General features: G+C 43.6%; 1 protein-coding gene across 3 annotated transcripts in view; it reads right to left on the bottom strand.

Annotated features, from left to right (window-relative positions):
- The window catches only part of kcnh1a (potassium voltage-gated channel, subfamily H (eag-related), member 1a), a 48,778-nt gene that overhangs the window by 18,380 nt on the left and 17,565 nt on the right, over positions 1-12,833 (bottom strand). For 2 of the 3 annotated variants that reach the window (XM_030106884.1, XM_030106885.1), the window contains 2 exons: positions 5,120-5,277; positions 1,693-1,964 (listed from right to left, as the gene is read on the bottom strand). In XM_030106884.1, the coding sequence (XP_029962744.1) occupies positions 1,693-1,964; positions 5,120-5,277 (430 nt within the window). Of the gene's footprint in view, positions 1-1,692; positions 1,965-5,119; positions 5,278-8,399; positions 8,427-12,833 lie in introns of all 3 variants that reach the window. The other variant, XM_030106883.1, reaches the window with a different exon arrangement.

Below are 12,833 nucleotides of genomic sequence, written 5' to 3'. Positions count from 1 at the left end.
ATGAAAAAGAGCCAGACGTCATGATGCTGAATGTACGACGCCAAGAACCCGTCCAGCTGAATGGAAACGACCTTCCAGCAACTGAGGAGTTCACTTACCTCGGCAGCACTCTCAGACATGACGGAAAAGGAAGCAGCGACATCGAGAATCGCCTCAGCGAGGCCAGAAATGCCTTCAGAACGATGAGCAATATTTGGAAGCCTGACAGCATTCATGGGCGTGAGAGTGATGCATTTTGGACACGTATGTTTGTATCATTTAAATTTGCAATATACAACACAGCGCTCGAAATTTACAAACGAAGCTAACTTGCCCAAATCAGAATCACTGGACAAGAAAGAAGGACATTTAACCAATCTAAACTGAACTCCACTCATCCAGACGTAACTACTGTACTTTTCATTTTGCATGAACAACATAGCAATAGTTGAACGTTTTATGTTGTTTCAAGTCAAGACGTTGCAGAAGAAATTTTTCTTCAGAAATATTATTTTGAATATGCACCCTAAACTCCCCTCCCCCCTCCCAAAAAAAAAAAAAAAAAAAAAACTAGAGGAGATTCATATCGTCATTAAAAATGGCCGCCCGCATGAGTCTCGGATGGATCGCTGTTCACCTTGGTAATTTTCCGTCTTAACCGAGTTACACTCGACTTATCCGGATATATTAGTTTGAGCGAGTAATGACAGCTTTTGGCTCCTCTGGGGTCACTAAATCAAAGGAGCGGGAGACTGTGAATTTGGACCGCTGCTTTATATTGTGAGTGTATGTGAGCGTATAATGAGTTAGCATATGTACGAATATTCACACTGCTTCTACTTTCTTTTAAAATTCAGGTAGAGACAAGCAAATAAAGTTTATTGGCTTGAAAAATGCAGCTTAACATTGCAAATGTATAGTTCCACTATCATTTAAAGTCAACTAGGATTAATTTAAGATGGCAGACTTAGATGTTTAATTTTAGATGTCAGAGTGAAATCTGAGTGTGTGTTTTGTGTTTTTCTGGTGGAAAAGATTTCAGAGTAGAGCAGGTGTGTTCCCATTTTCAATAACCAGTCATGCTGAAAGCTGCAGCTGCAAAACACCTTCAGAAAATAAACAATTAGTCCCTATGCTTCATATCAAATGTTAAACAGGGTTTTTAATTTGATTTGTGACATTGTAATTTTATTTTCTGCACATCATATACATTTAAAAGGTTTTTACTTCATCATGCCCCAAGCTAAAAAATGTAAAAGTGTAAGTGGAAAATGTGCATCAGTATCTGTTAAATTTCCCTAAAGTACAATCATTTCCCTGAGGAAGTGGGTTAGTAAAAGTTTTCATGTGAGCTCCAGTTAAAAATGACATAGCGCACAGAGGAACAGCCAAAGCTTCACAGGCCTCTGAGCTCCTGAATTAAATAAAAACCTCCCTCAGTACGTCTGCCCGTGGGCTCTATTCAATCTGAGCTGCAAAGTCCACCACACTGCAGGAGAGTTCGAAATACTGCTCAGCTAATCATGTGTAAAATTGTATTTTGTGAGATTTGATGGCTCCATTCATAATTCACTTATTCACCTGCCTCAGCGGGTCGTGGCTTTAAAGAGCATAGATAAGTGTCTCATGTATCATGTAGCTGCTGCGTTAAAGCTGGGCCTGGAAAAAACACACACACACACACACACACTCACACTCACGCCACCCACTCACATCCGATCATCATCATGGCCACGGCGAAGATCTTCTCGCCGTCCGTGGTGGGGGCGATGTTCCCGAAGCCGATGCTGGTCAGGCTGGTCATGGTGAAATACAGCGAGGTGATGTAGACCGAGTCCTTGTTGGGCCCGCCCTCCCACTTCCCCGAGCCGCTGGCGTTGAAGCGGTACGGCGTGCCCACCGTCTCCGCCAGGATGTAGAGCCAGCTGTCCTCCCGTACAATGTTGGTTTCTTCGTCGATCACCTCATAGTCGCCGATGCTGTACCTGAGGAGCAAAGAATGAGTTAATCAATCTTCATAGACACTCCCAGTAATTGTTTGGTTCTGTGACGAAGAAAAAAAATCTAAAGCTGAAATTTAAAGGTTTTCGTGGCAATGCTTCACCGTTCAGGTCCACTCAAGATGACACTGGGCTGAATGTTTTCTCTGAACTAAAATGGGTTTAAGATCAAGATGCTTTAGGAGGCGACAGAAGTGTAGGACATCAAATCTTATTAAATATGCGGTTTCACGAAAAAGAAAAGTCAACCTCCTGTTTGTTACGATTCATCTTCCGATAACAACAAATCTCAGCTGCCTGTATTCAGTGTTTCACATATGAGAAGATCATTCAGACTGCCAGACATTTCAAATGTAAGAAAAATGCAGCTTCATTTACATCTGACTGGATTGTTTCCATATGAAACATTAGACATACCTGCCTCCTTACAGAATACCTTGAAAATGACCAGAGAAAAATCTTGAGAATATAAATGAGAAGACTGATGATGCACACACTCCTCTTTCCTGGTTTTCCATCATCCTGTTTTTGTCGGGTTCCTGCATGCCCCATTACAAGATGCATGTCTCCTCAGCTGTGAGCAATTTCCCCCCATCAGACGGTGTCATTTGAATAATTTTTATTGAGCCTTCGGGAAATAAAACTCAACAGTTTTTCAATTGTGCAGCAGGATTTACATTTTCATATTTACAGCCGTGGTCCTCGTCTCGGGCTGCAGTCACCCTCCTTTCTTCTCGGAGGAGGAAGAAAAAAAAAAAAGACAGAAAAGAGAGTAAAGGCTACCGCTACCGCCGCTCCTGTCAGCCGAGTTGATGATGGTTTTAACTTTTCTCAACTCGACAACGCGGCTCGGCGTGTGACCATGGCAACCGCAGGAGCCACAATGAAGGGAACGATACAGGAGCTATTTTTACTGGGATCACAGTCTGGTTTCGGAGCATCACCAGCTTCATCTACGCAAGATTCATTACGCTGTCTGGACAGTTTATATGACAGCGGTTAGTCCCTGAATTTGATATTTTATTGAAGTTGTTTTATTCACATTTTAAATGCAGGTGTGATGTTGAGTGGAAAAAAAAAATGTATCTAAGAATATTTGTATGGATGTGAACCAAAAGTGGTTCTCTGAGATGAGTGGATCATTAAATTCAAAACGATGTGCAATTGAGAGGATGAGCAGGTGAAGCGCTTAACACTGAACAAGTTGGTGGAGATAAAGCTGAAAAATGTGCAAGTGAAAAGATTTGCATGATTTTGACAGTGCATCTCCAAAACTGCAGCTCCGACTGTGCTCCCGGTTTGCTGTGGTCAGAATCAACCAAAACAGGCCCGAAGCAGGAAAAGTGACGAACGGATGACAGGTTCACAAGACGCCAAGAGGAAGTGAAGACTGGACCAAGTTGGTTCCTGATCGAGAGGGTTCAGAATACACACTTTACTGAAGCTGTATATCTGCAGATACTGGGTGTCCAGTCTGACAGATGTCTGGATGAAAACTGCACCAGAGGGCAAAGGAAGACAGCGCCTTCGTCTCTTGAATTACGCGAAAAGGGAAAGCTAGCAAAGGCAGTTTTATGCTTGAGCAATTAGGTTAATGGAAACTTGGGCCCTGCCATTCATGTGGATGAGACGTTGACATGCACAAGGCAGAAATGCCCGACTCAAGGACAGGACTCGGTTTATTGTAGCAGGGAAGTAGGAGTCGGATACAGGCTGGGCTAAGCCAACACGTGGTCAGAAAAACGGGAAAATGCAACAACGAGATCCAGATAAACAATGACGGTAATGTGAACAAACCAAAGAATGGCTGCAAGTCAGAGCTGCAAAGCTGCCGACACCCAAGGGTATTCACGATGGAGACTGAAGGATGGAGTCGGACACAAAGCCTGAGGGAAGCCAATGTGTGGACGAACAGGGAGACATCAACCACAAATGGAACATGAAAACATCAAAGTGGCCTTAGCTAAAACAACACAGGTTCAGGAAAGACTAGAGGAGTTTAGATCCTGACGGTGTCTTCAGATTTTCAGACCTTAATCGAGGGGCGTCACACACAAGTGTCAAAAATCTTCCAACAAACCACAAAAATATTGTGGAGATTTCAAACAAAACATTGATTTCATAACAAATTTCTTCAGAATAGCAAACAACACTGAGACCTGAGCTGGGATATCGATGAAAGATAGCTACCTCATGGCTGGCAAACGAGCCTCAAAGCCATGCTGTCAGGGTGAGTTTGTGAAAACATGCATAATGCAGCAGCTGCAGCAGAGGGTTTTTCGATGTTTCACTGTACTTTGTACCAGAAGATATCAAGAAAAAAGATCTTTAAGTTGAGAATGTTATCATTTTCTGTAGAAATTGTGTTTGTGAAAATATAGATATTTCCATCACATACACTCTGAGCCACAACAGAGAAAAACTATGAAGTGTAAAATTAACTGTTATGGAACCATTTTATTGATCCGGCCTGCTAAGGATGAAATTGTGCTGAATGTGGTCCCTGGACTAGAATGTTTGACACTCGTGCCTTAATCCAGACGTGCTGAACAAACAAGTCCAAATCCAAACAAGTGTTTAAACTATTAGAGCTCATCAGTGCATCAAAGATAAATGCTCTCATCAATGTGATCAATATATGATGTATCGCTTGTGAAGCTCATGAATTTGTGATAACATCTGCGTCAGTCTGCAGTTGTGTTTTGTCCTTTTCTCAGTAAGCACAACAACTGATGGGAACTTTTACTGCCTCCACCACCCCTGTCCCTGTGAAGTAGACGATCTGATTAGACTTTGGAGACCTCCGCTTCATACATTTGCATATTAATTAATGACAAGGGCTGGAAGAAAATTCTTGAAAAGGAAACAACTGCCTTTGGCTCGCAGGCACTGAAAAACATACAGTTTTGATGTGTAAAAACAAGCATGTTACCAACAAGTATCTCCTAATTAATGGGCTAATTAGCTTAATCAATGACCTGGTTTGTAGTAGCTGGATGCGCTGGTAATGCGCCGCATCGTGTTTCGTTATGTTGACACACAGTTTCCACAGATTCAAGCTCAAGTGTCGTGTTGTTGTTTTTTTTTTGTTTTTTTTTTGTCTAATAATAGAAACACTTTGATGGCAGTCAGTGACGTACCAGATGCAGGCCAGCCAGTGAGCAGCCAGTCCGAACACACACACCAGCAGCACCAGGACGGCCGCCCCGTACTCGATGTAGTGGTCCAGTTTGCGAGCGACCCGGCCCAGACGGAGGAGACGGACCACTTTCAGGGAGCTGAAGAGAGAGCTGATCCCCTGCAGAGCCGAGGACAACAGAGGCACAAACAACCAAACATTAAGATACAGGGAAATATACATTATATGGCTCATTTTTGCTGCTGATATAATTTTTTTAAGTTCAATAACCAACTTAATCTATAATATTGCACCATTTCTAATATTGAATTTAAACCTTTCACACATAATTCAGGTTTATAAAGCAGTTTGACGTATTGATTCCTAAAGAATGATCTCATTTTTCAAACCATACACACTCCTGTTGTTTGTGTCAGGCGATGGTTTAAAAAAAGCTTTTGCTCATACAGATTATTTACCTGTTTATTTTTATTTGAAATAAGTGTTCTGAATTTCACAAAAACGAAAAAAAAAAAAAAAAAAGTAACACTAGCACAAAGCTCTTTCTGAACCAAACTGAAAGCAGTTGAATTTGATTGCGCTTGTTTTAATTGCTTCTTGTGACTTTTTTGTTTTGATCTTTTGAAACTGTTTTTTGTAAACGCTGCTGCCCATAGTTGGAGAAAGAGTCATAATCTCAACATGAGCTCCCAGGGTGAAAATAAGTTTAGGAAAACCATATTCACTTTAAAAATATGCTCTGGCAGGCAAATAAATATTGAAACTTGAAATTACTCTTGCGTGGGAAATATGGAAAAACCCAATCAGAATGATTGAAATTCAACAGTTTGAACAAAGAGGAAAAAAGAGCAGATTTAAAGTATTTGTTGATCTGATCATGAACGACGTTCCCGTGCAGTCTGATAATATTTTACAACTCCAGCAGTTACGTAACCAGCAGCTAAACGTCGACTCAGCTCAGCTGAGCGGTGAAGCTCGCTCTCTGTGATTCGAGCAGACACCCGCGATCCCGTCAGCCCGCTGAGCGCCTCAGAGCCGCTGGGATCCTCAGCTATTGATTTTGTTAATGTGCTGCGGTCTGCAATGTGAGTACAACTGCAGTGCTCGCTGTCACTTGATCCGATCGAGACACCTCAGCTTCAGCGCGTCTGAAATCACTTTACAGTCCCGAGCCTCCGACACAACTCAATCAGCACTGCAGACGGAGTTCAGCACCGAACTCTGCAAACAAAGGCTCGGCGAGGAAATGTTCAAGTGTCTCTGTGCATGAAGGCTCATGATGGGAGGAAACCGTTATGCTGCAGAAGCTGTGACCAACAAACTTTTAACCTTATCTAACATTCCAAGGGAAGAGGGTCTGTGACCTTTATTATCAAATAACTTATTTTTGCCCCTTTTCCATCATATAAAAAATGTCCAAAGCTTCGAAAACATATTTGACCTTTAAAAAATACTAACACAGCCTGAACATTTTCATCTGCAGTTTTTTTTCCTATTTATTCCAAAACAGTAGTTTACTGGCTTTATAAAAGAACTAAATTTAGAAACATTCATGTTACAGAAAAACTCTGTTTATCAAAAATAAAAAGGCACCATTAATAACAACTTAGGACTACGTGCAAGTGGGCAACCTCAAAACAAATTTAAAGCTAAAAAAGAGGAAATTGACTGACGACAGCAGCCTGTGACCCTTTAATGAGGCGTTTTTGTTGAGAACACGCATTTGTACGCACACACGAGCATGAGTCTTACCACCTGAATAACATCAACCCTGCGTGAACCACACGGGCCTAATTTCACCTTCATGGACCACGATGTTCCAGCTCATCGAGGTGGCATCATTAGGGAGCGGCTGCGGGAGATGGGGTGGCCTGCACTTTCTAAAGACCTGAATCCCACGGAAAACCTCTGGGATCAGCTGAGTAGCCCTGTACTCAGAACCTTAATGACCTGAGGTCAAGAAGAGTGAGACGTCACGCCTCAGCAAACGATAAGACCTTTTATCAACAGCAACGAGACATAAGCTATTGAGCCACTTTTTTTTGCTGTGGTATACCCACCACTGATGTTGGCTTTTGCTTCAATAAGTTGTTTGAGATGAGGAAATCATCAACGTATGCTTCTACTCAAATGTCCGATATCAGTAGTGTATGTGTAGGTTGGTTCAACTGGCACCAGTACCAGCACTGAACTCGCACTGGAATCAGCTTGGTGAAAAAGAGGTAGTGAGAATATTTGTGTACATGTTAGTGATGTGCGCGTGCATGCACGATACAATTAAATGCACTGCAATACAGTGGTTTCTTGAGTACATCATTTACTTCATATTGAACGGACATTAAACCGCACAAGGCCCATAGCAAAAACCACTCCTGGTTCAGAAGCTACATTCAACTTAATAATAAAGGCAATATAGACTTTAAAAGTTCTTGCCATTTTTTATTATATGTATAACAGTTTACTTACTTTAGAAATGCATGAACTTGTAATGATGCTGTGAAGTTATGTTACTCATGAGGTACTTTCAATTTTATAATTTACATGATTTACGTGTTTTTATTCTTAAACATACTTCCAATGGTAGAAACTCTGCGGTTAAATAGCAATATCATGTAATTTCAAAGGTAAACCAACCTGAGAGCTCAAAGACGCGCAACAAATCAAATTATGAAACTGAAATGCCAAATATACAATCCGATGCGGTCTGTAAGGGCTGATTTATGCCACTCAGTTAATGTGTGCCATTAACTGTTTTAGCGACTCATACTGATAAAAATAAAACCAGATCCATGCATGATGGTTATTTCAGAACATGTGGCGCTTTAGTGGAGGCGTGTAGGTGTTGATTAGCACCAGGAACTGATCTGAGTTTAAATATTAACTAGTCTGATGCTGGCTTTAGCTCAGTTAGCCAATCAAGACTCGATGCCACAGAAAGAGGAGATTCGTATGAAGCAGGATTGAACAATCTCTTCAGTAATCTGTGTTCAACACCAGGAAGACTTTCCTGTTCAAATTTTAGATGTAATCCATTTGTCAGAAGTGACACGTTAGCGCTGATGGGGAGAGCAAAGCGGCTTTCATGCAGCTTTAATGATGCTGATCCTCATTTTCAAATATTATAAGAGACAATCGTGGCAATGTAATTCCCCAGCTTTAAAAAAGGCTGCTGAACCGCTGTTGTCAGAGTCAGATGGTTCACATAAAGGGTGTAAAGGACAACAGGAGGAACAGAAAAACAATACTGTTGATTTTCGTATTCTAATCAAACTGGAGCCTACTTGAGTGACAGCTCGGTGGTTCCAATTCTTCCCATCACGTCCCCATGCATGAACACAGGCAGAAGAGGGAGGGGGGCCATGCAAACAGAACGGAGGGGTGAAAAAGAAGAAAAACAAAAACAAAGCACATGTGAGCCAAAAAGACATCAAACGCATGAGGAAAATCATTCAATACTCAAATAAAAAGGAACATAAACCTGCATTTGTGGAGTGAAGCCTGTGCAGTGTGAGCGCAGCATGCATTTACACCAAAACTACACGAAGCTCTGTGTGTCTGTAAACATTCATCAGTCAGCGCAGCCCTTTAATACAGTAAGAATAACTTTGACAGTGGTCCTTGTTAATGATCCTCCCTTCCCTATTTGGAAACCTGTTGGGGAAAACAGCCATCAAAGTTATTCATGTCAGCCGTTACGGTCCGCAGCAAGCAGCAAGATGTTTCCGCGGCGCTTTAATAACACAGGCAATTGTTTACTCGCTCTCATTTACCCCTGCCACGGATTGCCTCAAAGCAGTTTGTAACAAATTGGAGTCAGTGAGTTGTTGCCGCGACAGGCTGGAAGATGATCCTGAAGTGTGGTCACGGCTTTGACGAGGGTTTTACATCCAGGGCGGACGTAACCTCGACACATCTCAACCTCACGGCACATAAACGGCGGCGCTCCAAACCGTGCAGATTGCTTTTATTTTCAATGCAAGAATAAGAAAAATGCCCCTAGATTTAAAGTGCTGCTTAAAAATGACGAATGGTACAAATAATAAAAGTGGTTTTACATCCTGCTACACCTGAAAACAAGCCTCAGGAAATCAAGGCAAAATTAAAGCCAACTTTGTGGCGCACAACATGAAATCATTTATGCGTGTGTATTCAGGCTGGGCCTGAAAGAGGGAAGGACCCATTGGAAATGAATAGTTTTTGCATTTCAGACATGCTGAAAACAGTCGTTTCTACGTTGGGCCACTAGTGGGTCATGCTGGTTGTCATAATGAAGCCACACACAGGCGCAGAGCTTCAAACAGCACTGGTCAACTCATTTAGGCTCCGTTTACACGACATTCGACTGAAAACGTGAGACTTTGACTGTTTTGGGTCTAACGGTGCTTGGAGCCACTTCTTGACTTTTTTGACTCCCTGGTCCATATTCTCACTCATTTTTCACACAGAAAAGACTCACACATAACAATAATCAAACTTCATGGTTTGTGCACTCATCGTTGTTAATGTTTGTTGTTCCCTGCATGTGTGTGTGTAGTTTCATTACAAAAACCAACACCACCACTTAAAAGTGGTCCTACATAAAAAAGTACATCGTTTTCAGCGTGTTTCAGCCATTTACATATCACCACTGTTTTTAAAAATGTTGCCGCATAAACACAACACCTTTCTGAAATAAACAAAAATCTGAATCATCCCATTTGAAGCGCTAATCATCCAATTTTTGCTTGGGAAAACACAATACAGTCCGTCTCATTCGTCTGCTAAAAAGGAACAGGTTCGCCTTTTTTGTGTTTTTGACTAACACTGGCAGCTGATCGAATGACACATTGTTGGTTTTGCTTTCTTTTTTTTTCCTCTTGACAATGCAGAAAATATCAAATAACATCCGTGCTATCCTTTAAATTCCCAAAAGGTGGATGTTTTTCCCCTCTGGCTGACCCTGCTGCAACTGGTCAGCGTTTAGGATGCTGAAGCGTTGAAAGACTAGAAAGGGCCAAAACGCTGGACCTGCAAACGCGGCCGTGCTGCCCGGCCGGCAGCGGGCTCTCGCTCTGGATTTCACATTAGCTCGCCACAGCCCCCCCCCCCCCCCCGAGAGCAGACGCGGCCCGCGCCGTGTGGCACACTGCGCCGTTAAATGCTATCACAGCAGTTTATATGGCCGCGGTGACGCAAGAACACACACATCATGAGACATGACACATTTAGGCACACACAAACACACACACAGTGATGCATTGACATAATGAAAACCAGCAAATGGACAACCCCGGGGCTCCATTTAATCAATGCGTGTCTGTGTGTGTAACAACAGAGCCACTGAACAGCCCGGCCAGATGCAGGAGTCCTGTTTGCTGCATAGAGATCATTTCAATTGACAGAGGTAGTGTAGTGCAAGTAAATATATTCAATGTTGAAAGCATGAATCATGCTGAACGACTTCCTTTATGTGCAAATGAACAACAGTTAGAGAAAATAATCTTTTGGCCTTCATTCACCAACACACACCCTGCTTCATTCGCAGGAATGGAGAGTAAAACTGGGCCGTATCCATTTAAAATCTTCCAATTCAAAACACCTGACTTATAAATATCAAACAGCATGCCTTAGTGTGCACCACCGCTTGTTTTCCCATGATTCAGTCCTTTTGTCAGCTGCTGTAAGGTGTTAATGGTTTCAGGGCATTGGTGACACAGCAGAGCTCTCGACAGCGCCTTGGTTTGACAACGTAAAAAGCTGCTTCCCCAATTAAAATGTGCCAATTATCTCAAGATCCTGTGATGGCTCTCCAGCAAACACTCATCACTGTGGTAGAACATTTATAAATTCACAAACAAGCATGTTGTTATGCCGCTCGTTCAGACTTGTTTTTGCCCCCTTGTTTACAGCGAGCAGCGATCCAGCTCTGACATACAGCCGCTATTAAACAGACGAGTCTGCATGAAAACAAACCAGCCTCTCAATCACCTCGCATAAGGTCGAGCTCCGAACTTAATCCAGGAGAATAACTCGACCAATTTGACTTTTAAAGGGACTTAAGGCAACTTTTCAAAATTTACCTCAGTGCTGCCGCGATAGGTGTTGCGGGGAACTGCAGCCACCAGCCAAGTCGGCACGGGAGCGCGCACAAACATTTTACAGAATGTCCGGCTTCACAGCGCTGCACCAGAGATGCTCCTGCTGTTTACTACGTCGCGGATTACTGCAGGACCACAGCGCATATTATGTGACTTTTGTAAGCATCCATTTTCACTCCCAAATGCAGCTGAAGCTCCCTCCATGAATCAAACGCATATCCAATATTTATTCGGGTGCTGCTTCGGTCATATTTTTATTTTTATTTATTTATTTATTTTTTTGACTCACGAGCTAACGCTGATAATATGGCTGCGTTAAACGATTACTTTTGTAATCGATTAATCTCGGAAATAGTTCTTCGATGCATTGATTAATCCAACGATTCATTTTTAAATCCATCGCGGAGCTCCTCTCCGCCTCCGTGTTTATGCAGCGGGTTCCTGCGCGCTCCGCGGCCGGCACGGAGCGCGTCTCCGCCCAGTAGCGGAGATCCGGAGCTCTCCCGTCAGCCTCCGTGGGGCAGCTCCACTCGGCCCGTGGAAGCCGCGGCCTGCTTCACGCGCCTCCGTGGAGCAAGCCGCGGCACGGCAGCTCCGGATCTCCGCTCCCGGGCGGAGACGCGCTCTGTGCCCGCCGCGGAGCGCGCGGGGACCCGCCGCATAACCACGGAGGCGCGTGAAGCAGGCCGCGGTTGCTGCAGCCGTTTACCCAATCGGCCCCAACTCAGCAGGGAGCGCTGCTGAGACTGGCCGCCTGTGAGTGCTTTGGGACGCGGAAGGGGCTCACGCAGCACCCGCTGCTTGCTGAGAACAGCGGAGACGTCCTGTCACGTCTCCAGAGCACCAGAAAAAGCCGCTAAATTTGTCGCTACTTTTGACAAAAAAAAGTCTAAAAGAGGCTTTGGAAAGTCGCCAGATTTAGCGAGAAGTCACCAAGTTGGCAAAACTGCCCCCCCTGATCCCAGCAGTGTTTGAGTCCGTGTCCACGGCGGCCATGTTCTTCCTGTTCGGCAACGCGCATACAGCGTCAATTTACGTCACATCCCCACGATTGCGCGGGAAATTCGGACCCCAAACAGCAGCAAATTATTTGGCACACAGCCTGTATAAGGCAACAGACAGATACGCGGATTGGCCTGTTACTTTAGGTTTTTAATGCTTCACGACCCATTAGCATTGAATAAAGTGGAAATGAATGTGTAGTTTTTCACAAATCTTGCCTTAAGTCCCTTTAAATATTTGATATTAGATTAAATTTAAAACTGCTGGTAATCTGTGCTGCACATGGCCACCGGGGGTTTAAACCAGGCTCTTGTTCATCCTCCAAGGTTCAGCCGCAGTTTGGGTTGAAGCTACATTTCTGAAGCTTCCACATGGCAGCTGAGGGCCATGAACTCATCGCATGCTGCCTTTTGTTTCTGCATTGGTGTTAAAGGGAGGCATTGAAGGGCATTGATGGGGGGAGTGGTAATGTTGGACTGATGTAGGAGGGGGTTTCCCACCCGCCGGTCCTCTGTCTTGCATGGCTTTAGACGTCTCCCTGCGTCAGCATGTCGGGGACAGACCTACATCATGCAGGTCGTTGTGGGTCCAGTTTGGACACTCCTGGTCTACAAAACCCAGAGCGCCACCTTCTTA

Source organism: Salarias fasciatus, chromosome 13, assembly GCF_902148845.1.
Source record: "Salarias fasciatus chromosome 13, fSalaFa1.1, whole genome shotgun sequence".
NCBI lineage: Eukaryota > Metazoa > Chordata > Actinopteri > Blenniiformes > Blenniidae > Salarias > Salarias fasciatus.
This window is presented reverse-complemented; position numbering and strand designations above follow the sequence as displayed.